Genomic DNA, 26,246 nt, shown 5'->3' with positions numbered 1-26,246 from the left:
GTTTGGCAAGGAATCACCTAATCCCACCTCTGTTCCCCTAGTCAGCTGAGAAGGACACTAAAGCAAGGAATTGCTGGTAGTGAAAGCAATCCCCTTAGCAGGATGACCTCGACAGAAGTTTTATTAACCAGCCTATACCGGTTTTCATTGTCAGCATACTCAGGCATTTTGGGAGGCATAACAATCTGCATGGGTCTTGGTGGGAAGTGCAGAGGTTACCAGAAGGAAGTGTTTGGAGGGCATATTACCAGGGCTATGGGTACAGGGCTGAAACATAAGCTGCTTTTCTGCAAGCAAGCTCTTTTAATAGGAATACAGTTTATTTGTTTATTCAGAAGCAGATGGCATCCTCTCAAGATGCTATGCCGAACATGACACACAAAACAAGTATTTTCATCTGAGCATATTTTTTCTAATCAACTCCCTGCTATTCAGCATTAAATGACAAACAAAAATTTAGTCTCCAGAGTCTGGTAATACTCTAGGCTAACTCAAGCTAACTCAGAATATAGCAGTAAGTGATGAAATGTAATGACTTGTAATACAGTAGAGCAAGAATAGTTGACCTCATCATCTTCTGACTTAAATATTATATAAAAAAAGCACTCTGACCATAAGGGGAAAAAATTTCAAATTGCAGCCTCCATGCTGATGAGCACACTTGATGTACAAACTCTGTGACCTAAGGTTAGAAGTGCCCCATGCAACAATTTGTATTTATACAAAGGAAAACAAAAGGCAAGAAATCCTATCATAAAGTATGTTAGTAATACTGTCATGCAATGACTGTATTGCAGTGTTCTGCATGACATTGCTGATAGCTTTCATATTATGTTTTTATGCAATTCCTCCTGAGTCATGACCTTTAATCTCCATTCACTGCAAAGCTTAAGCAACCACTACAAAGACTTGTGGAAGGATATAATGTTAAAGAAAATATCACTACATACATATAAAACATAATTTAGATGGAAACCAAATACTGTGAAATACTCCCCCTTTCCTGATCTTTTCTACTTCAAACCTCAGCTCTGAGACCACTATGTGCTACCTTTAATAGATACTACATTAATTCCTTTTAACAGAGAAGTCATATATATACAAGAGTGTTGATGTACAGAGGTTCATTTACCATACAATAATAAAATACAGTATGCCAAAAGCAAGTCATTCTCTCATTACAGCCTCATACAACACAAAATAAAAATATAAGGGAATCCCACAAACAGAAGTGATTTTAGAATTTTCTGCATGTAGAATATGATGGTTCTACTATTTAACAGAAATTTAACAATTTACCAGTTTTGTTTTTAAATAAAAGAATGCTGAAAGAATACTAATATTGACTCGAGGAATTTTTGTGTTATGGACTGTACCAGAGTGGTCCAAATTCAGCAGTCGCTGCATTCACATCTAGCTTTTAAGGTCTGTTTCCCTTCCTGCCAGTGTTTCTAGCTTCTTTTCAATGCCTCCCCTGCATCCTCAGACACGATCATCACCTTCCATTCTCTGTGTAAGGAGGTCCTTCCTCTTCTCTCTGTCCCATACAAATAGCTCTGCTTTCCGTTTCTTCCACTGGAAACAGTTGGTCCTGCATGCACTATCCTGAGACTGCTAAGCCACTGCTCAAGAGGGGACGGCTGCCAGGACAGCACACAGCTGCTGCAGGAAGTATGGAGCAGCTGCTGCTGCTAGCAGCTTCCGTCCCACAAGCAGGAGCTGCAAGCCTGAATCCCTGCAAGCCAAAGGAAGGGAAGGACTTCAGGATCTGGACGGCACTTGCTGCCCAAAGGGTTCTCCGTCTCCTCTAGGAACAGGCAGCAGACTCCACAGATGGATGGATCCTCTGGGCCCAGCTACACCTGTGACCTGCCTGTTGGGACCAACTACTATGTGCTGTATGTTAGAAGAGAAATGAAGTTGAATTTATTGCCAAATTAAATGCATCCAATGAGACCGGTATCCAAAGTTCTCCTAATCAAGAATGATAAATTTTACAAAATCATAGTTCTGTTAGTAGAAAGTTTAACATTCTTTCTCATCTTATATTTATAAAGGCAAATTAAGTAGGTAAATATAAAAGTTTTAGGGTGATTACTCCATTTCTTATCAATTACTTACTCTCACTTTACTTTATTGTGCCTGAACATGAGTAAAAAACCAAAACTTAGGTTTCGTTTAATGCATAATTCTTATTTTTAGAAGGGCCTGGGCCATCATTATTTGGATGATTTTGCCTAACTTAAGTGCCCTTGAAAAGATTAGTCTACATCACTACTCTTTCTCTCTCTGCAACATCCAGAATGCTACAAAGACTTACAGGTACCCAAATATCACTGGAGATTGCCAAGGAAAGCTAAAACTTCAGTTTTTCATATTTGTGAAATTTTTCTTCTTTAGCTTTTCATATTGAAGTGGATGTCCAGACAATTTCCAAGCATTGCCAGCCAGTCTAATGTTATGTTCTCTCTCCTCTTTTGGGAATGCACAGTTGAGGCAATGATCAAGAACCCTCTTAACAGCTCTATACGAAGGAGCTGCCAACTTTAAATCTTCTTCCTTGTTTTGGCTCTTCCACAACTACCTGTATGGAAATCCAGCCAACTAGCGGCTCAACACTAGTGAAGACCTACCAACTTAGCTGTTAAGAAAGAGCTATTCAGACCTGCCCACACCTCTTTTTCCTAATAAAAACCCCCAAACTCTGAATGTGCATCTCACAAGATACAGAGATTTTTAAAAATAATTTAACTCCTCACCCATTAAAACTGAGAAATACTGAAATCAAGGTAGTCACCTTTTGACTTTACTTTTTAATTACTCCCTGATGAGAATAAAACCTCCTCTGCAAACTAGGGAGCTTAAAATTCACCGTGGATAAGAAAATTCAGAAGTGGAAGAGGGCATTACTTCTCCCATTAAGAGAAGAATAGAGTACACTCCCATTCTCATCCCTTCCTCTGATGGGCTTCACCTTGACTAACTCCAGATAAAAGTTTCTTTCCACAAATTTAGATATACTGTGAACAAAATTTCAAATCAAGATTTCTTCACATTTCTTCAGCTTATTATGCCCAGTTCTTGAAATATATGACCTTATTTGCACCTCGAATACTGTGTTCAGTTCTGGGCCCCTCGCTACAAGAAGGGTATCGAGGCTCTGGAGCATATCCAGAGAAGAGCAACGAAGCTGATGAAGGGGCTGGAGAACAAGTCTTACAAAGAGCAGCTGAGAGAACTGGGATTGTTTAGCCTGAAGAAGAGGAGGCTCAGGGGAGACCTTATTGCTCTCTACAACTACCTGAAAGGAGGTTGCAGAGAGGAGGGTGCTGGCCTCTTCTCCCAAGTGACAGGGGACAGGACAAGGGGGAACGGCCTCAAGCTCCACCAGGGGAGGTTCAGGCTGGACATCAGGAAAAAGTTTTTCACAGAAAAGGTCATCGGGCACTGGCAGAGGCTGCCCAGGGAGGTGGTTGAGTCACCATCCCTGGAGGTATTTAAAAGACGGGTAAGACAGGTGCTCAGGAACATGGTTTACTGGTTGTTAGGAATGTTTGGACTCAATGATCTAAGAGGTCTTTTCCAATGTAGTGATTCTATGATTCTGTTTTAAACCAATCAATTAAATGCCTGAGCATAAAAAAATAGCACTGAAATGGTACTGTATTTAATTTGTTGATTTGATCAAAATAGTCATTCCACAGTATCTAACTGATGTAAACGAGACTGATTTGAGGTACAAAAAACACTGGGTAGAGCACTTCTAGAATCTCACAGCGATTTCTGCAAAATCTAAATGTAAATAAAATGAACACCAAACCTATTTACCTACCCAACCTCAATCCCTACAAAAAGATTTTACTCCTTCTAAGAGAAGTCACAGTATAATTAGAGCAGAATTGCAAGAATTCTTTGAAAACTGGACACACACCAAGGAATTTCCTGACCTATAAACAAGGTCTGTAAAAGCACACAACAATGACATAAATATCACTATGCAACCAACAGAAAACCTCTTTAACTGCTGAGGATTGCCAGGGATGTTGGACTATGCCAGTTTTCATCCAAAGGCTCAAAAAAACTGCCCAAGGGCCTTCCGTAACCCTGGCACAGTGCTGCCGAACTCACTCCTATGCTGATGCTTCATTCCTGGGCAGAGGGAGGGCAGGTACAGTGCTTCAGCCAGGGTGCTAGGACCATAGCAGGGCTCAGGCAGCAGACAGAGAAACCAATGAGCTCATAAAACTGGGGGCAGAGAGAAGAGCTTTAGAAATAGAAATACATAGTGAAACTGTAATTGAAACCCATCAAAAATTGCCGCAGTATAATGGATTTTTCTTTTTGGAGTCTCCAAAGAATGAGGCCTATCCAAAGAATATAGGAAGAACTTACAGTAGGAAGATAGGTCAATATTTAGGTATACTAAAAATATACATATATTTTAAAATCAACACATAAGAGACAAACACTCAAAAATGTGATCATCATGTTTAATAAAGCTATCGGAAGACCATAACAATAGTTTATTCTTATGCTGACTGAATATTAAAATATTAGAAAAAATTACAGCAAATTCTAGGGATATTAATGCCAGGTCACCTACAGACCCACTGAGTGACTTTTATACAGCTTTATGCTAAAATAATTTTTATTCAGTATTAGCCCCACCCTTTTTAACCTGAGCATATGTAAACACATGGCCTATTTGTATTACGCTACCCTAATGGTGTATTATAGATTATAAACCAATAATGCAGTAGTAATTTCTTCATATTACACTTCTGCTATAAAGAACCTAGAGAGATGTATTCCTTTCTTTGGGGCCTAAATTTCAACTGCCATAACCTAAAACAAGTATCATATAAATTAATTTGTAAATAGGAATAAAAATATTTTTAAAAACCTTAGGAATAAATCCAACTCTATTATAAGAACTTGCTGTCTTTAAAAAAACAGCTTATGCAATTGGAATTATGTCTTTTATTATTTTGTTAATCAAACTTCTGTATTATTGATACACAAAAGACATTTAAAAGAGCATGGAGTGTTCCTTAGCATTTCATGCATCAGTCACTAATCTACTAATAAACTCTATTCAGCTATAAGATGACATTTAGAACTGGACTACGTCAACAGTAACCCATAGCTATTACGTGATATAACAAGAGGAATAATATTTTTTTTTAAGATAACCACTGTGCCAGCGTAAAATGTAATACCAAAATAGAAGGGATCTATGAGCAAAGTACTTTAACGTACAGTTGCAACAAGTTTATTTTTTTCCTCAAAGTGTCAGTGAGACAAAGAGTAAAGATCAGTTAGGGGTACTGATTGTTTTGACTTGTATTACATTACCAGAAGACTTAGACCTCAGCCTTTAATGTTAGCTAGCTACAACGATATTTGGAAATTGAAATCAAAAGAAATTTGATTTCCAAAAATGCAGAACATCAGCACTTCCCCATGAATTCAATAAATACAATAGGTATCTAAACTGTCAATACAAACAAACAAATATACCATTGATTTGTCATGTGTCTTAAAGGCACTCTTTCTTGAATAATTTTACCCATTACTTTCAAAGCTCATTAAGCACAATATATTTATTACTTTTTCCTTTTACTTTAAAATATCTAAGGGGTTGTTGAATCTAGCATTCCAGAATGAGAAAGAAAGCCTTTAAAATAAATATTTCCTAAGATTCTTAAGAGCAGAAACATCAAGCAGAGCTAGATCAAGCTCAGAAAACACTCATTTCAGGGGAGTTATTCCAGAATAGCTCTTGGATCCTGATCCATAGTTTGAGCAGCCACTCTATTTATTATCATCACTATTTTACACTAGATGAACATTTGAGAAAACCCATTATGTCACTGTATGGGTATTACAGAGCACACATTTTTATTAATTGTAAGATTTTTATTGATTTTTACTTTTTTTTTAATGGAAAGCTTCCCACTACTGTTAAGGACATCGGATAAACAACTTGACTAAACTTCTTTTTTTCTCCCTCTCACTTATTTAAAAGAAAGATTTTTTGCTGCTTCATTGTTTGTGCTCAGAAAGGTCATTTTTAAAAACAGTCCCCAGCCTAACTGACTATTCAGTATAAAGCTGATGGAACAAAAAGCACCGTCAATGTGCAAAGCAAAGAAATAAGAGAACAAAATGTCTCACTAGATTTCTACAATGGTAATCAAAGATGTAACTTGTGTTTTGTGTAAACTTTTGAATATTTAAAACAAGTTTTAAGCTAATTGCCTACATATGCAGAGAAAATAAAAATAGATGATTCTCTAAACTAAGGAAAGCAGAATAATCAGTTATCCTTTGTATACAGAAATTAGAACAGAAAATCACAAAACACACAGTAAATTGTTTGAAATACCTATTATTACCATATTAAGTTTTCCTACTTGCACCAATATAAGAAAAAAAACATTTGAATTCCTTGGTGACAGGGTATTGCCCTGCACTGCCACAAATAAAGCTAGTGATTGTGTGAAGATGTAAGAGAAGCCCTAGCAGGATATTCTTTCCATAAGCTGAAAATTAATTTTTAATTATCTTTGTCAATAAAATGTTATGTCTGTTAAAATAAGAATTAGCTTTGCATTTACAGTTGGTTTCAACTCATTCCTGTATTTCCCAAAAGTGCCCATTGAATTTTAAATCTGTCCAGTAAACCAAAGGATGAAGGGAGAATACAATATAACAAATCTCTTTACACTGAAAGGGTTTTTGAACTGACTATCCTCTGCAAAAAAAAAGACGATGAATGAGAAATCAGTATTTTTTACTTAAAGTATCTAAATTTTGGGGAGGGGGGTGTTGTTTTTTTTTCAAAATGATTGGTTTATATGGTTCTCTAAGCATTTTTTAAAGGATGTCGTTTATGGATCTAGAGTAGAGAAAGGTCCTTCACAATAAGAACCTTAGTAGGAACCAGACAAAGTTCTACCTGTTTACTGTTTTCCACTGCCTTACCTAATATCCTAATGGGACAATTATTAGAATCTCTGAATGTTTGCACAGTATAAAATTAATTTCACAAATGATCGGTGAGTGAGTTATTCCATACACAATAATGGCTAGTAGTGCAGAAAGCGGTATAAAAATCCCTGAATTATGATTTTCAGATATGTCACAAAAAGGTTCCTTACTTCTAAAGCAAGAGAACTCACATTTTCTGTAAAACTGTAGCATTCCTATAAATATAGTTTATTCCCATCATCCTTATAAATGCTTAGTTATTTTAAACATTTGTTACCTCTATCTCTTGGACTCAAATATGTTTTTGCAAAGAGTTCTCAAGACTAAATGGAAGTTATATCACAAACTATGATCCTTCTGGTTTGAATTTGACACCCTCTGATTTCCTTAGATGTTCCCTTGTCTTAGGCATTCAGTTTCAGAATAGAAATCTCCAATTATATCATTTATTACTTCTGTCTCTAGAATTTCTTTCTTTACTAAAATAACCATGTGCAAGCCTTTCAGTGTTCTCTTCACATACATGATGTTTTATTATTATTGTTTCGTATCCTCTTTGTTCCTGTTGTGCCAGCTTTCATCAATGGCTTGGCCTAGATTCACCCATGATGTACACAATGGAAGCTCACCTGTAGACTTCTCACAAGGAACTAATCTGAAAAGGCAACCAGCACTCCCTCTCATTCTAGCCCATCTTAAAAATGATAGAACATTTCAAGCTGAAATTCGAGGAACAGCAGTGCTAACACATGGAAGACACTATGCCAGCCCACACATACTATTCACTCATTCATTAAACAACAAGCTTGACTGAAGAGTAGCGACAAATGTGTGATAGAGAAACCTTGAGAACTTCTTTAGTTCAATATTAAGCCAAGTCTTCTTGGAGTCACTCTCAGCAGTGTTTTGGTATTCCTGTCTCCATCCCAGACAGGAATATCAACTCCATTTAGGAGCCAGCAAGGAAAATGATCAATTCAAGTTATCTTCCCGCTGTTTATCAGTTTGCTTAGCCACACGCTTTAGATACGTCCCTCTGACGCTTGTTTTCTTAAGGAATAAATAACTAAGTGTTCCTCTGCAAGTTTTATACATTTGCTGCTCACTGCATTTTTTTTTAACAGATCATTAATAAATATAAATAAGCATAGGTCCTATTACAAATCTATGCCATCCCACTGTTAACCTTCTAACACAAGTAAAATGAAACACTAAGCCTGCTCTGTTTTCTATCTTCCTAGCCAGTTTCTTAGACGCCTTTTGAAGCACAACTACTTACTTCCTTTAGTTGTCTCCTTCAAGGAAAATTTCCAAAGAAAATACATGACAATCTGCAATCCTTTATCCACAGTTTCATTGAAATGTTGAAAGAACTCTTAATACAGTTGTAAGATGCTCATTCTCGTCTTCTACATTAAACCTTCAAAATTCTCAGCTTTCAGGTGTTTTGAAACACAGAATATTAGAATTTGAACCAGAATTTGAACTAGAGTTCAAAGGACTAGTGTTTATGATTTGCCTTTATTTCCTACAGGCATCTAAAACATAATAACTAAAGTGTTAGGAATTTAAAATACTAAGTGAAAAACAAAAGCTTTTTTATGCATTCTAAGACTGCAAAATTAAGAAAACAATCACTAGAGCAGGTTAACTGTTTGATAATTTGGGGACTAATGTATTTTAGTGTGTGTCCTTAAATGCATTTCCAATTTAAATGATATGTGCAGCAGCTAATTTACTTCTTTTTATTTTTAAAATTCATACAGTATCACAAACGTACAGCTTCTGTATTTATTTTTAAAATAAAAGACTAGAACTTCGCTGTATTATTGTCAGCAATAATAACAACTCACAGCAGCCGTTTTGGATCATTTGCCAGTTTTGAGTACTGCAGTTTCTCTGGCTGAGTAGGAAGTACAGCTATCCCAGGGCAATACAGGATCTGGCTATTTTATTAGGTCTCATCATAAAAAAAAGATATTTTTTCAATCACCTGTAACAAGCAAAACTGTTTCCAGTTTTCCTGTTTTTAAAGCAACTAGCTTTAAAAAAATGTTTTTTAAAAAAATCTCAGTTTTGCATCTCCTTGAATCCAGCAATTTTCTCTCTTTCCTAAGCATTGATGGAGAAAAAACCTGTAATAGTTCATTTACTAATTCTTTCTATGATATTTTATCCCACCTGTTAAGAGTCTCCCTATGAGGATATTTTCTTGATTGAAGATTTAACTGTACTCTCATTGTATCTCCTTTTATTTTAAGTAGATAATGTGATCTAGGCAAATCTTTCCTGAACCATATCATGATTGTTTTAGTCCATTTTTTAAAGGATTTTTTTGTATCAGCCTATTAAGATTAATCTTCTTTTTGGGAGAACAGATTAATAATGACAGTTTCTATAGCAAACACATTTTATCCACTTCACAGCTTTAACAGATATAGGAGATGTAACTTTTTAAAAAGCTAAAACAGCAAGAGACAAAAAAAGTTGCTGGTTACTCTGCCAGGTACAACTGCAAAACCCACCATATTTCTGATTGCACTTCACATTTTTGCTGTATTATTAAAAGCCTTTCTGAAGTTCTACAATTCTGACAGTGGTGAAAGAAAAATAAATTAATCTAGCTCAACACTCCTGTTCTATCATTCACTCTGATCTTCCACATTTTCTCTGCATAGATGTATACCAAGTAGGTTGAAAGTGAGCCTTGTAAACAGCTTTTGCTTCATTGTGCTTCATCTTTCCTGAGTTTTGACACAGCAGGTACGACAAATGTGTCCTCAGAAATTACTTTTGTCTCATATCGGTACAAGTACTGTAGGAAGACATAACGGCTGAGTAGTCAAGAGAGATTTAGACTCCCGATCCTCAGTCCATGTAAACTGATGCAACGTCAGAAGAACTGCACAGCTGAGAGCGTTATGTTTACCAGTAGGCCTGCAGGGGTAATACAAATATCAGTGAAAATATTTTTCTGTCAACTTAGGTAGAGGATTTTATGTCCAAACTGAGTATTTCTTTCTCTCTCTCTCTTTTTTTTTTTTTTTTTTATACACTACATCCAGACTTTGCATTGGAGATTTTTCAGGGACAGAAATAAAACAAGGAAAAATCACATCTGTCTCCCTCCCCAGGGACACATCCTCTCCCAAACTGTCACTTCCAGAAGTCTGATAAAAATAATCCTGCCCTTATAGGAGCAGTTGGTTAGTCTATATTATAACCTGGTGTTGGGGAAAGGGGGAAAAGAATGGGACCACTCTTTTCAAAGTAGCTACTTTTTACATCAGCTTAGCTGTATCAAAAGTCTACACCAATGTTGCATCCAACTGACGCATCTCTGTCCTGAGTAGTGGAGGATGGCAGAAAGCAGAAAGAACAAGAAACCAGTCACTTACGTCATATGTTCTCAGGAGGATCATCTTAAAACTCAAGCAAACCCTGCACTTTAATTCTTTATTGTTACAATAATCTATTGACATATATCAACATGCCCCAGAAAATGAAAGATTTTCATAAGGAGTTCAAAGTCCTGGAGCACCGTGTAAAGTCACAATAATTTGTAATAATATGAGCTCTTAAAGAATAGAATGTAAATGAAATGCAACTTCTGAAGAAAAATAAACCACCAAAGGTGTCTTTAAGGTTGATTCAATAGAAACTGTTTTACTCTTTACTCTTATGCATTTGCTAAATGCATACACAATATAAAAGATACAAAATTACATGCTGCTGCATTTGACAATGAAGTTTAACCAGTAATTTCAGCAGTTAGGCAGGCTTTACAAAGGACTTTAACCCATTTCATAGGCTTTTGTTTGCACTAATAAAATACTTGGTTGCTTTCCAGACTGCTCAGCAGAGATCAAGCCACCATCCGAGTGCAATGTACAAACACATTGAAAAAGGAAGTTCCTGTCTTAGGTTTTTTTTGAAATCACATTTTACTACTTAACCAAAACAAAAACAAACATAAGGAGGGCTCAAGGCGCTTTTGTCCTTCCAGCATACTAAAAAGAAATCTGACAAACTGTAACACAAGACCTTAACTTTCCTTTAGTTGCACCGTCCGCTCTAATTCACACATCAATGAGGTTCTGTGACTCTCTGCTAACTTTTGGATTTTGAGATGGTCACACGCATAGCTTGTGGTCCACCAGGGCAATTAATGTGGTTCACACTCAATGCACGCTTGTCAACTGCTACACTCTTCCCATGGGACTCTCAAGGGCGGACTAATAAACTGTGCTAGTGACAGTGGACTGTTTCTCCAACACCCAGGCACAGGGACAAGGAGTAAAGTAACCAGGAGAATTTACCTGGGAGGGAGCTGGGTGAGTTCCCCTCACCCTAAGGAATAGGGAGCAGCTGAACTCCTTTCAGCTCAGCTTGGTATTGTATTGAGAACATGTGTTTCTCCCTGGTTCCAGTTGCCTCTGCAGGTACTTCTACACTTGCTTGGTTCCTGTCGAGACTAAAGCTATCAGACACTTAACAAAACAACAGACACTATTTTCCTTGGATGTTAGAGTGGATTTTTGGTTTTCTGAATCTGTGGGGTTTAATCCCATAAGCTGCTTTGGGTAAGGGAGAGAACAGGTAACAAACAGAACTTAAGTTCAATCATTCTTCTCCTAATGCCAGGCTTTTCTTTTGGTGCTTATACCTTTGTTTTGAGACAAAACCAGCACCATTATCAAACTGAAAAATCAGCAGACACCCTTGTTCCTTGCAGAGTGAAATACTTCACTCATCTTTGTATTGTCAGACTGCCTACTGGTCTGAAAGTTATTCATCTGAACTAATATGTGCAAGGAGGAAGATGCTAATGCCACCGTGCATGCTGGTGGTGCTTGTCTGTCTAACAAGTGATATAATTTCTTGTATTTCTTTTCTTCTTATAATCCAGCCACCAGCCTGCCTTATTCCAACTATAACAACGTATGTAGCAAGATGTTCTTGCTCATTTTATAATTTGAGCTCTGCATGCCTTTTTGCTCAAAATCTCCCTTCTTGTGGCATTTATTCTGAATTATATCCACATGTTGGACAATGTTAGCTGAAAAAAAACCATAGCAACTGTAGGGTGACCCAGAAAAAAAATATAGCAAGGCAACTAGAATTTGCAAAACAATGGTATTCACTTGTTTTATGGTCAAGTTTTGCAGGTGGTGAACAATCAATCCAGTCTTTTAGAACTTTCTAAAATTACAAGACAACTCTCTAACCTTGTATGACTGACATATTAGGTTCCCTTTACAGTTTCACTCATGTACTCTATTAAATAGAACTTCTCTCCACATTTATGAGTGTTTTATGCCTAAAACATTTGCAATAAAATTTCAAAGCTATTTCTTCAATTCTGATGAAGGAAGCTTTCAAAAACTTCAAAGGCATCAGGACCTATTGTTAAACATGAGGTCACTTTTGTCTCAGCTAGTTTTGAGTAATAAGTACCATTAACATCTTTCACACAACATTTCAGATCTTTGGTGGTGTTCTTCTGTTTCATTCATCCATGTAAGGATTGCTTCTATCAACTTATAGTAGCAGCTGATGATCACCACATATTTCAATAAACCAGAACCACAGCAATGTTCATTCAGTGACCTATTCCCACCTCTTCCATCTATCACCCTTCTTAGACCTGTATGTAGCATACCATTCCATCAACTCTGCTTCCAAGGCTAAGCCTTTAAAATATGAAGATTTGATACAATGATTTTCTTTGTTAAAAATATACTTTGGACAGCAGCTTGATTTTAGTGCGCTGAAAACACCAGCTCTGAGGGCAAATATTACTGTTATTTTATTCCCCTGGTGTCCACCCCTGCATATTTGTAGAAATATTTGCTGGTTGTCTTTTCTGGGACTATAGGAAATTTGGTACAAGAACCACATCATGGCAGTTTGTCTCGTGAAAAGCATATCTAGATGTTACAATAATACTAATGTTTCCTAGTAATTGCAGTCATGGGATTTTCCTATGCATACAATTCTTTTCTCTGGTATGTATTCTTATTACAGATGAAATTTTAAAGTAAAAAAATCAAAGCTGGGGAAATCAAACAAAGAACACACTAAATGCTGAAGAGCTTCACTGCCCTGAAGAAGGACTTAAAAACCAGCACAAGTCACACAATTCAAAAGCAGTCATAGCATAATCTCGAAATCAGTCATAATTTTTTCATATTATAATGTTTAATGATTTTCCAATATTGCTTTAATATTTATTTTTTAAAAAATAAAAATCTAAATCAGCTTTAATTAAAAAAAATTTAGGCAAGTTTTTAAACGTAATATGTGTTTTTCTAGAATCTTTCAAAAATCACTTTCCAATTAGTAATTTCTGTTATGATTAGCTGAGTTTTTTCAACAAAAATGTTTTGATAAAAAATTGCTAAGCCAGCTTAAGTAAAGAGATATTTTTCAAAACACGCTTTTGTTTTCCTGATAGCATGCTCCATGTAGAAATAGGAACTCTTAAAATTAACAGAAGGTGTATGTGGAGGAGGTGGGAAGTTTGGAAAGAGTGCTCCAAATGCCAGATCTATCATCTGTATTATTAATATGTCAGATCTGTTGCATATGAAGATAAGGGTATGAATTTGATGCTGTTTCTGTACAATGAATACCTCTCATGATGCATGGTTCCCGAGGTGGTGTCAAAAATGTGATGAGGTGTCCATTTAAGACAGAAGGAATGTCCTGAGTAAGGAGTGAAATGGGATCCTGAACCATGACAACCCCATGCAGGGGAGCATCGGTTTAATACATTTTAATGAATAGCAGTGTAACATTAAAAATAGAAACAGCAAGGAGAAGAGTGTAGCTTTAATGAGGAGACAGAATATGTAAGCTCAGAAAGCTCGAAGATCAGGCTAACTCTAGGAGACAGGGCTGCCTCTCTTGGCTTGTCTCTAAATAAATGTCTTCTCTGGCCATACAGAATAGCTGAGACGGAGCCTGGGCTTCCATGAGAAAGACAAACAGTCCAAGAAACCCTAAAAAGCTAGGAAAAGAGACTTAGGTCAGATACAATTGCAAATATTTTTCTTTTGCAACTTTGTTTCCAAGTTTACTGCCTGATTTGGATGCTATCCCCAAAAGTGCCGCAGAAGAGCATAACTGCTTGCAAAGTCATAAAAAATTTGGATATTTGGCATCCATTTCTTATCAGGCTGCACAACTCAGCTTGAAGATTGGCAGCGGTGTATCAGGACAGAGAAGGAAAGCCTCAGTTAATGTACTTGAACTAATATCCCACCTGCAGCAGACAGAAGGTGGAAAAATATAGCATACTTTGGGGCAACCACATATTGTGACTATCTCCTTAGCATCCTGGTCTTGATCTACACCTTAAGACCACGTGGAAACCGAAGTATGAGAAAAGTTTCATATTGCCATAATATGAAGGTAGGTAGCTTTGAATGTTCATTGCCCAGACAGATGCTTTTGAAGAGCTGAAGGAGGTAGTGCGAACTGAGGAAATTGCAACATCTCAGTGAAACAGATATGGTACTTCAGCCAATATTTTACCTGTCACTTCCATTCCTGTGCAGGTTTTTTCACTTGATGCCCTGTAACCAGGCCCTTGCTGTACCACTGTTACCAGAGTGTAAGGTTGGTGGGAATGAGTTAATCATTTGTGGTTACGATCTACCCAAGAAGGTCCTTTGTGTCCCAGGTTTATTTCTGAATGCCATGAGGCAAAAAAAAAGGATGCTGAAGGCAGCACTTACCAATCACTTCACTAGGAACAACACTATACTCCAAAATGCATATTTTATCACAAAAACCATCACATGCGCAAACGCACTCCTCTACCTCACCTACTCAGAAAACTCATATTGGCATTTCTTGCATTTTCCCCTCCAGCTTTGTTTACATCCTCCGAGAGTTACATTCCTTCTTTAGCCCATGCAAAGGAAAAGATATTCCTGGCATCCGTGTGTGCATTACCATGGTTACCTAGTTGATCTGCAGCAAAATGGGTTGGTCCATGACCTGACACCAGCTCCAGGAGTGTAATCCTCTCTTGTCCACTGCTTTGCGACTTCTTCCACTGCAATTTTTCTCTTTTTTTTTTCCAGAAAATCTGAACACAAGCAACACTGGGACACCCAACACAAACTCTCCCAAAGTTTTCAACACATTTTTGTACCTACAAAGATTGTCTGTAAATGTGGCTTTTGGCAGGCCCAGTCCTTGGTTTTCAAGCAATTTTTCCAGCAAGCCATCATCAATAGCATACCTGCAGAATTTACACACTGCATTTTATTCAAAGATGCAGTATTATAATTGAAAACTTAGCTTCAAAATCATGCTAATGAGGACACTTCTGACTGCACAACAACCTGGGTCTGGAAAGAACAAAAATTTTGAGGCAGAAGAATGAGGACCATGAAGACTTAGACAAGGTTGTCAGTTGGGTCTGGGGAACAAATAGTTTCCTCACACAAAAGCAGATTGGATTTCATTCGTGTCACAAATGTTACAGTACAACATGAAGAAACTGTCATCTACTTCCAGGCATCAAACCTAAATAAGCTGTCAATTAAGGTATAAACAACAAAATATTGATAAAATATAACGAAGACAAAATTCAATCCAGGCAGAAGGCATGTGTTATTCCACAACTGGCTCAAATTTTCTCTGAAACAAAACTTATCAACTTCGGTTTATAAGCAACATCATCCTCTTAAGTTTTTTTTCCCTAGGCAATATTTGTAACAAAATAGATATGTAAAATGTTATGAAGAATCCCTGCTCACATCATTCATCTACTCCTATAATTTATGTTTCTAATACAGATAACAAATTTGACCTATTTAAAGAAACTTAAAGCAACGATGTAATCTCTGGAAGGGATACAAGGAATATGCATACCACACAATGTCAAGGCAAACTCAGATGTATTTTATGGTGATTCTGAAAACACAAATACCAATGAATCTCTGCGAGGAAACCAAAAGCTGGCAAAATTTGAAATGGCTTTATAGTCATAGAGTTATGTAAAATAAAGTTGTGAAGTTCTCCAGACTTGAAATAGAGTGGGTAATTTGTTTGCATTTGAATAGCAAAAAAGATCAGTCAAATGAAAACTGCACACAAAAATGACCAACTCATACACGTACCTTTTCCATTTATTGTTAATGCTGATGCAATTGTGGCTGTTACTGGCACTGGCAATTGTGGCACTAACGGATGTATCCTTGGTCGGCTCCCCATCCTAGCACGCTCTGCACCAGGTCCTAATAAAGCTCCCACTGGTTTTTCTGCTGCTACTTCTGGTGCTACAGAGTCTTCTTGATCCTGCTCTATATGGTCCATTTTATCCGGGCTTTCATTCTGGAAGCCATCAACTGTTGTCCGGCTCTTAATTGGACTTTTGGGTACTAGAATTTTAATACCTGATTTTGCAAGGTCCATATTTTTCCTTCCAGAAAGAGATGGTGAATTGTTTTTCCGGAACTTCTGGGTGGCAGAAAAGAGTTGATTATTTTTTGACTCATGGTCTTTACCCATGACTAAAGATTTAGTGGATGTCTTTGAAAAAGAACTATTGGTAGATCTAGATATTTGTTTTCTGGCATTATTTGGAGAGGTCCTGTTTGTCCTGGTTAATGTGCTTTCTTTCTGCTTTTCATTGTGGCGTCTGTTAAATTCATGTATATATTCCTCACAATTAACAAGGTGCTGTTCTGGCTCCCAAGTATCATCTTCACTCTCGTATCCTTTCCATCGCACCAAATACTCTGTTTTCCCCTTCTTGTTTTTCCTCTTGTCAACAATTCTCTCTACCTGTTAAAAAGGAAAATTAAATATCAGACATGGGCAGATATACAACTTCAGTGAGCGACTTGCGTGCTAATAATTTGTTAAGTGTAAATAGATTTAAAAATACTTTTGTAGCTCTGTAATTCTGTATTGTAACTCTATAGCTTAGTCTTTTCACTGCTTACTGGAATCACTCTCTTTAAACTTCAGATTGTTAGTTCCATCTCATAAAATATGTTATAAAATGACCAAATTGTCCTTCAATAAGTATTTTGCATGCACAAGAATCTGAACATGACACATTACAGTTGACAGTCAGCACTGGCCCCAACAAAGTTTTGACATCGGCTTCAAAGTGGATGCAATTTCTCTCTCTGAATATAGAGATCATATTTAAATATCCTGTATAAACACAGGTTGTTTACCTTAAAAACTTATCAATTTGATATTGTTTGAATAATTTCCTTGCTTAGCATAAGGCCTATTCAAGAATCTATTACTTACAGTGAGATATCCTTTAGCTACCTCAACGAAGTACAGCTCAAAAATACGGGCAAATACAGAAGATATTTTTTTAAAGGCTGTTCTTATGAAAACAGAGAACTTGTTTTGGCCAGTCTGATACACATACTTGAACAAATTACCATGCCTCACTTATCTGCAAATAGAGATCATATTTATGTCACAAGTATTAAGCATGCACATGCTACAACTGCACGTGGGACCCACAGGCTAGAGGAATTCAGGCAGTAGGGTGAAGCAGACAGGGCAGACAGCAGCAGCTGCAGGGACAGAGGCTCATGCCTTGTACCAAAACTCATGCCAGTTGTGTTAGCCCTGCAGAAAGGGAATTCTTTTACAGAAGAAGAGATGCAAGCGCAAGTCTAATCTTGGGATTTCTTTTTATTTCATTTTTCCTATTCAGGTTGATCCTTTGGCTAAATCCTTCAGTCCACTTCATTTCAGTTATAGGACCAACACAGCTTTCTTCCTGATCTCTATCTTCCTTTCGATTATTAAAGAAAAAAAGGGAGGTGGGCAGGGATGAAATGACATATGACTATCGCTTATTAATTTAACTCCTATCCACTTATGAACACAGACCTCTCAGGTAAGCTAAGATCACACATCCCTAGACGAACCTCTGAAGAGCGGTAACATTTACTGGAGTTCATTAACCAAATGGAACATCAACAGAACAATTTGAAAGGATGGAAGGAAAATATTGGAACGTATGGAACACATATGCTATGTGATTCATTACTGAATCACATGACTCCTGGCAACAGATCCTCTCAACAGTGTGTATCAGTTTTGTATGTAGAATGTTATCATAATCGACTGCTTGGTTTTCAGCAGTGAGGTTAAATGATTACTATTATTATAATCTCAGCAGCATTACAGCTATACATTGTACAACTTCATGTGATACCCTGCAGGTGTTGTACTATGCTGTCCTTTCATAAGGATGTCACACAGCTGTGTTTGCATACGGCTTAAAAACCCCAATTCAGTTGTACAATTCAATAAATTTTGTACAGTAATACAATATAAATTGTCCAAATATTATTTAAAATGTTAAAATACATAAAACCTATTTTTATTCTGATAATTTCAATTTTTAGTAGTCACTGGACTTAAAAAAATATGCAGCCAGAAAAATGAAACTATGTTTTTCCCATGAAAAGAACATCTTTTAAGAACATCTTAAAAAAATGCTACCCCAAATAAGAAAGTCATTATGGAAAAATATGCCTTCAATTTTTTTTTAGCAGAGGCTGAGTAAAATACCTTTAAGTATTAAGCCAGAATGTTAAATTAAATATAAGAACAAACTCATGAATTAAACTTGATAACTTGTCAAAAAAGCAGTTATTTAGCGCTATAGTCTTGCTTCTCTTGACCTTCTAAAATAGATTTGAAAAACATGATTCTCAGAGAAAGACCTCTACTCCTGGCAAGGTATTTTTATTTTCTACCAGGAAATCTTTGTAACAAACAACACTGATTACTGGGCACGAAGTTCTACTAATGTCTTTCAGTACTGAAAGACCACCCATTAAGGACATGCTCTTTCCAAGTAGGAAACCATCCCTCTCATCAAAAAAACCAGACACCTTGCAGAGATAACAGATGAACTCTGGAACAGAAGACACAAAAATCCATTCCCAACCTGATGATTTATAGAGCAAACAGAAATGCATAAAGAAAACCATTATATTTAGCTCTATTGTCCAAATCTGCAAGAAAGCCTACTTTGGCATTGCTCTTTTTGCTTAAAAGGAGAATTTTCTCCTAACCTTTTAATTCTTCTAGAAGACATCTTATTTCTATTGTATTTACAACACAAAATTTATTCCAATTAACCTGTGATGCACAATTTATCATGTGGCTCTAGCGCTTTAGTAATGGAATTTTTTGATTGCCTCTGCTTGATTAAGTTTAAGTTCCCTAAGACCCCTTGAAAAATGTCTCAGGAATATTTTCCTTCAGTACCTTTGCTGGCGATAACAAATACCTATGTGTTTCTCATTCAGATTTGTGAAGAGGAAACTGGAGCACTTCCACAATGTACAGAGGGTTTGGGTATAGAACAGGAATATTCATCCTGAACTAGCTGTTTAAACATGATTTCACGGCCAAAACAGAAATCGCAAATTTGTACTTCTCTTTTCCTACTGGAAAAGAAAGCTTGCCCAAGTCATTCATTTCTACTCCGATATACAGCAGTGACATGACATGAAATATAATGCAAAACACCTCAAAGTCTTGTGTTAGATGATACTAACAGCTTACATCCAATTATTAAAATGAAAACAAAACACAACTGGGGAGTCTACGTTACTACTTCCCGAAACACCTGTTACAATACGGTTTGATGGTACTGCTAACCTGTTGGAGCAACTAGGCAACATCTACCTGGTCAGTATTGCTTGTCACTCCACTATTGTTACCTTGGAGCTAAGCTGATGCTTTTCTGATGTTATGCAGAGTGTGTTCAGAGTTAAAAACTGGCAGAGTGCCTCTAGGCAGCAGGGTAAGAGCTAGACCACATCCTTAGCCATGACCACGTCAGAAATGCTGGTGAGAGCTAGTCCGTGCCAACTACCATTTGTACATTGTCCAATGCCTTCTGCCACAGGGTAATACTTGTTTTTAGTAATTAAAAGGTTCTGTACTGCCATGACTTGCTGGTAATGGTTAGTTTTCAAAAGTTATGGAAGAGCCCAAACAAAAAGGAGAATTATATCAAAAGGATAAAAAGATTAAACAAGTGTGAAGGAAAGTTATAAGGCAAACTATCTGGGTGGCAATAGATAACATCTCCCAGTTTATTTTAGCATGATAATTTATCGCTTTCCCCACATGGGGTATTAATCAATAACATTAAAATACTCAACCCACAGGAAAACTGACAGAAAAACAACACACTGCTCAGAGGTATAATCCAACAGTGGAGTGTCCAAATTACTATCCCCTACACCATAATTATATCTGAGATTTCCTGTCTGTAAAATGGTAAATTCCTTTCCATGTGTGTGATGACAATCACTTCATGTTTGCTTTCTCTCCCTGAAGAAGCAGATACTTTGATTTTAATTGCTTTTATTAACAAAATATACTATATTTATAATTATTTTTTTAAAAAAAAGCTGACAAGAACAAGGTAAGGTTACAGGTCAAAGTGCTGTTCTCACCTGGAACAGCTGTAGCCAAACAGCAACACTGTGACTGCTCCTCCCTGTCCTGTGCTCAAAGACAGCAGCTCCTCCCCACCTGTCAGCACAACTTTTTGTGTAATTAATTATTCCCTAATGTAGTTCTGTCAAAGTGACCTGGTTTAGATATTAAGAATAACTGAGCTTATGTAGGCATCCTGAAATAACTGGTTTGGGGAACAGCCACATATGTGGTATTTTCTGACACATCTAAGAGGACTGCAACTTCCAAGATGGGACAACAAACATCCATGGGCAGGACAGGTACAGTAAGCTCTTTGTTCTACTACACTCAGAAAAAGGGCATGCAATCTTCATCCACAGTGCAAGAGCTTTCGTTCAGGTCAATCAAAGTAGGGGTGAAATTCAAAAGGATGTTCTCAAGTCCAAAGAGTTGTAAATTGAGCACATCTGTACACTCTAAATAAGTCTCTGTGTGTGCATACATATGTTATATATAAATGTATATAAAAGATCCTACTTTAATTTAACAGAAGATTTGAAGAGATTAAACTAAAGATACAGCTGTTGAGGAGGGAACAAAAAAAACAGAATTAACAAAATAAACATATAAGTAAGCATGCAAATATTCAGTGACTGCTGCCTTGTTTATCATAAATCCATTTTGCATTCCCATGGTGTTCCTCTCTGTCCTCACATTCCTGTCAGGCTAAATTAATTTACAGTTAACATAATAGAATCTATTTGACTTCACAATCTATCTGTTGTCTGAAAAATGTAGGAAAAGGCCTTGTTAGCTGAGGGCTATGTTTACACTAGTGCTTTGGTTCAGAGCAATACTGCAATTTAGAAGCAAATCCTTTTCGCCCCTCACACTACTCCCACATACTGTGCAATGTTTTTTTCACAGACCAGTTTTTTGTATAAGTGATGTAGATTCTTTATGGAGAAATATAAAATGGAAATGGTGTTATCAATGCAATGGTGTTATCTGTTATGCTTCAGCACCTAAGGGGGCACACAGGTCTAAGCAAATAACAGCTCTGAACAGTTTCAACACATGTTATGGCATGGATATTTGATCCTGACAGGCTCCACAGAATCTAGTCCAAAATAAAACTGTTGCGCAGCAGGATGTGTAGAGCTGGGGGTCACAGCACCAACTGCTTCACTCTACTGATTTTCTCCAACTGAGGCAAATTACTACTGCAGACATTCCACAATTCAGAGACTGAAGTTAGAATAAATGCAAGTCTTACATACATGTATGTGCAACATTTGAACATTCAACCTTTGGTTAAACCGGAAACTGTTCCATGCATGAATGAGACCTAAGTGATCACCCATTAGCAATCAGCAAAGTTTATGAATTACTACATCCTCTATTTACTAAAATCTTACAGATGTCAATGATAAACAGTATTCAAATACTTCTTACTGTAAATAAAACAAATGCTTCCTACGCAATCGAATACTACTAACATATAGAAGCATACAGCACATGAAAATAGTTCAAGTGCCAAATTGTGCTTAAAGTAAAAGGAGAAAGTAGTTTGGAAATGACAGTTATTAAAAAAAAAGAAATTGAAGAGGATGTCCTGAAGGCATGCTAAACGTGCATTAAAATCTTCAGAGTGCACATTTTATCAGAAAACATATGATTTCCAATACTATGACTTGATGCCAGTTCATAGCATTGCTCACTGCAGTGAATACCAGCAGGTAAATTTTAACAGCTTGATGTGCGTACATTCAGAACACCAAAATCATAGTATAGTATGGTTTAAATTGGAATATCATTAAAAATTACACTAGGATATCAGATAAATCCTAGGGTTTGTCTTCACTGCAGCTCCACATTGCTCCATTCGCGTTAGCCTGGGAGTGAATGTAACTCTGCTGCCTCATGCTCCTGGAGCTGACTGATTTGATTAGCAGGACAGAGTGATTGGATTAACAGTCGATGAACTGTTGTAAACTGTGCTGCTGCATCCTTAATGGTGTGACTGGCCAGAGTGTCTATATGGGCCACAACTCTCTGGCTATGATGACAACTGTATTACATGTACATTGTTCTGGAAGCCAGGGCTGTACAAAATAAACATGGATCAGATGTGGTCAGATTGTTGCCTTTCTGTCAAATTAGCTAAAGCAGATGACACAGCTTTTGTGTTACTTTTACGGCAACTCTGGGATGAGGGAGGACACCTAATCTGGCCCAAGGCCTGCCAACACAGAGCTTACCCATTTCACTGTCTTCTGGCAACTGGAACCAGCAGGATGAGTTCATAAAGCATCATTGCTCTACAACCTGCAGCCACTCCCAGCCTCCTTTTGAGGAAGCAGTGTGTGCAGTGAAGCTAGAACACATTTAAGTGTATGAACAGGAGTCACGTAAAGTGCTAATACACTTCTAGTGGTCTTTCACACTAGCAGTGTGATGAAAAGAACTGTATATCTCAACCTTCCTTCCAAAAATTAAATAACTGTGCTAAAACAAATACTAAGATTTCTCTCTTTACCAAGCTTTATTTCAATCAAAGACTGTCTGTTCTTTTAGGATTCCTGGGCACAAGTCATGCAAAAGCTAACTTTGTGGCTATCCGCAATATTCAATTAATATACTGGCCTGCAGGTCATAATGAAAGTTTTAATTTGACCTCTGTATAAATTTCTAATCAAGTTGCCTATAAAAATACAATTGTCTCAGTCAAGCTCATAATTTATCATCAACTTTATGGTTTATATCCTTCCACAGTCTTAACAAAGACAGTAGACAAAATGATTTAATTACTGCATTCTCATCAACACCAATGGTTCCAGGGAATCACAGCTGTGGTGCTTGCCATGCCTGGCTGCACAGCCACCTCCCGAAAAGCCACTTTAGGAAGTTTTATGCCTGGTACTTACATTCAACAAACTGAGTATCACTACACCTGCAACTCTTTGTGAACTATATGTTTCAGTAAATCATAAATCAGAAAAAAGATCTTAGTAAGAAACCTTCTTCATAGAGGACACAAGAGGAATAGATGATGAGGCAGAGCCTGTGACACAGTCACTTCACTTTAGAGAATTAACTCACTAAGAAATAGTTTGCCTGAGATTTACTTCCTCACAAGTCACCATTGATGATTGATGTTAAAATGTCAGCACCACCGATCTTTCTAGAAAAAAATTTACATAGAAATAATCGCAGCAAGTTGCGATGCAAGTTATAATCTACTGAAGAATTTATCAACTGCTCTACCCTAATTAGTTATCTCTCTTCCAAAATAGTTAGAAAAATATTACTCTCATCAACTGTCTGTTCATAACTATTTTAACCTTTTATTTACAAAAAGATAAGACAGACACACTTTCTATTTTGTATAAAAGCAGAAAAAAATTACATAAAAAGCTGCTAATACGTCTACAAATACTGACTATAAAAAAATATCTGCAACAATGTATTCTTAACAAATAGGCACAATTTTCCTCCTTTTGAAATAAGAACAAGTAGCATCAAAGAGGCTTATCTTCTTAAATGAAAATGACCCCAATCAGAAGAAACTATTAAAAACTACTAGCATTTGATTTAAGATATGCATTTTGGGCAGGCAAAGCTATTACGTAAGTATTACTGTGTTATTAAATTATTAGAAATTTTCTCATAGCTAATTACTAGAAGATCTCAGCATCACTCACACATACAATTCCAAACTCTTTTACAAATACTTTTACAAGTATTTGTAAAAGCTATGTCCCAAGAAGTAAATCCCGGATCTTTTTTCTCTCAGAGGTAAATATTCCATCTGCATTTGTCAAATTCTGTTGTTAGTATCTCTCCACTCCAGTCACTGCAAGGACAGGTCCCAAACTTAGAATCATAGAATCACTAGGTTGGAAGGGACCCACTGGGTCATCGAGTCCAACCATTCCTAACACTCCCGAAAACATGCCCCTCAGCACCTCATCCACCCGTCCCTTAAACACCTCCAGGGATGGTGACTCAACCACCTCCCTGGACAGCCTGTTCCAGTGCCTAATGCCCCTTTCCATGAAAAATTTTTTCCCGATGTCCAGCCTGAACCTCCCCTGGGAGAGCTTCAGGCCATTCCCCCTTGTCTTGTCCCCTGTCACTTGGGAGAAAAGGCCAGCTCCCTCCTCTCTGCAATCTCCTTTCAGGTAGTTGTAGAGACCAATAAGGTCTCCCCACAGCCTCCTCTTCTCCAGGCTAAACAAACCCAGCTCTCTCAACCGCTCCTCATAAGACTTGTTCTCCAGCCCCCTCACCAGCTTCGTTGCTCCTCTCTGAACACACTGCAGAGCCTCAACATCCTTCTTGTGGTGAGGGGCCCAGAATTGAACACAGTATTCAAGGTGCGGTCTCATCACTGCTGAGTACAGAGGGAGAATAACCTCCCTGGAACTGCTGGTCACACCGTTTCTGATACAAGCCAAGATGCCATTGGCCTTCTTTGCCTCAGTCTTTAATTGTAAGGGAAGTTGTTCCCCCTGTGTACAAACCCAGGAGTTAGAGGAGCAGAATGAGGCTCCCATGATCCAAGAGCAGGTGATTAGAGACTTGCTTGCCTGGCTAGACACCCACAAGTCTGTGGGGCCAGATGGGATCCACCTGAGAGTATTAAAGGAACTGGCTGATGTCCTTTCCAAACCCGTTTACATCATCTTCCAGTGGTCCTGGCTGACTGGGGAAGTTGCACTGGACTGGAGGCTGTCTGATGTTGTGCCCATCTACAAGAAGGGTTGCAGGGAGGATCCAGGGAACTACAGGCCTGTCAGTCTGACCTCAGTGCTGGAGAAAGTCATGGAACAGGTGATCTTGAGTGTTATCATGAAGTACCTCAGCCTTGTTTTCATCCCTTGTCACTGTTGTTCCTTCTGCATCCAATAGGGACTGAATATTCTCCCTAGTCCTCCTTTTCTTGTTAATATATTTGTAGAAAGATTTTTTATTATCTTTCACAGACTTAGACAGTTTGATTTCTATTTGGGCCTTACCCTCCTGATTTTTTCCCTCCACAATCTCACTTCCTCCCTGTAGTCTACCCAAGACGCCTGTCCCTTCTTCCAAAGCTCATAGACATTCCTCTTCTTTTTGATGCCTCTCAAGATCTCCCTTCTCAACCAAGCTGGTTTTTTCCCCTGCTGGCTCCTTTTCCAGAACATGGGGATGGCTTGCTCCTGAGCTGCTAGGATTTCATTTTTTAAGAGCTCCCAGCACTCATGGGCTCCCTTGCCCTGAAGGACTGTCTCCCATGGGACTTTGCCAACCAGCCTTCTGAACAGTATAAAGTCTGCCCTCTGGAAGTTTAATATGACTGTTTTGCTAATCCCCTTCTTCATCTCACCTAGAACTGAAAACCCTATCATCTCATGATCGCTTTGTCCCAGGTGTCCTCCAATCGTCACATCCCCCACAAGGCCTTTTCTGTTCACAAACAGCAGGTCCAGGAGGCCACTCTCCCTTGTCAGCTCAATTAAACTTGGCACAAGCAACACTATCCCAAAGAAAAAACACATTACAGAAAACTCAAATGTATATGTACTATTGGCACCTCTGGCAACAAGAAAGACAAAACTCTCAGCCAAAGATGACTATGTTTTGGGACATGGTATTTTGGGGAAATACAGTAATAAATTAAAGCTACCTCACAGTAAGAGATTCAACAGCTTAACTACTAGTTATTTAGAGGACACAGCAAACAAAATATTGTCACTCTATCCTTCCGCTAGAAAAACATAGAGTAGCAGATGAAAAATTTGTCAACATTAAGCGTAAAGACTACA

General features: G+C 37.6%; 1 protein-coding gene across 3 annotated transcripts in view; it reads right to left on the bottom strand.

Moving 5' to 3' along the window:
* The window catches only part of CDYL (chromodomain Y like), a 106,163-nt gene that overhangs the window by 40,099 nt on the left and 39,818 nt on the right, over positions 1-26,246 (bottom strand). For all 3 annotated transcript variants that reach the window (XR_008448686.1, XM_054059432.1, XM_054059433.1), the window contains exon 2: positions 16,131-16,797. Coding sequence is in view for 2 of the 3 variants with exons in the window: in XM_054059432.1 (XP_053915407.1) it covers positions 16,131-16,797 (667 nt within the window). In the remaining variant the exon portion in view is untranslated. The remainder of the gene's footprint in view (positions 1-16,130; positions 16,798-26,246) is intronic.

The sequence above is a fragment of the Cuculus canorus genome, chromosome 2, assembly GCF_017976375.1.
Source record: "Cuculus canorus isolate bCucCan1 chromosome 2, bCucCan1.pri, whole genome shotgun sequence".
NCBI lineage: Eukaryota > Metazoa > Chordata > Aves > Cuculiformes > Cuculidae > Cuculus > Cuculus canorus.
The sequence above is the reverse complement of the archived record's forward strand: the minus strand, read 5'-3'. Positions and strand labels throughout refer to the sequence as shown.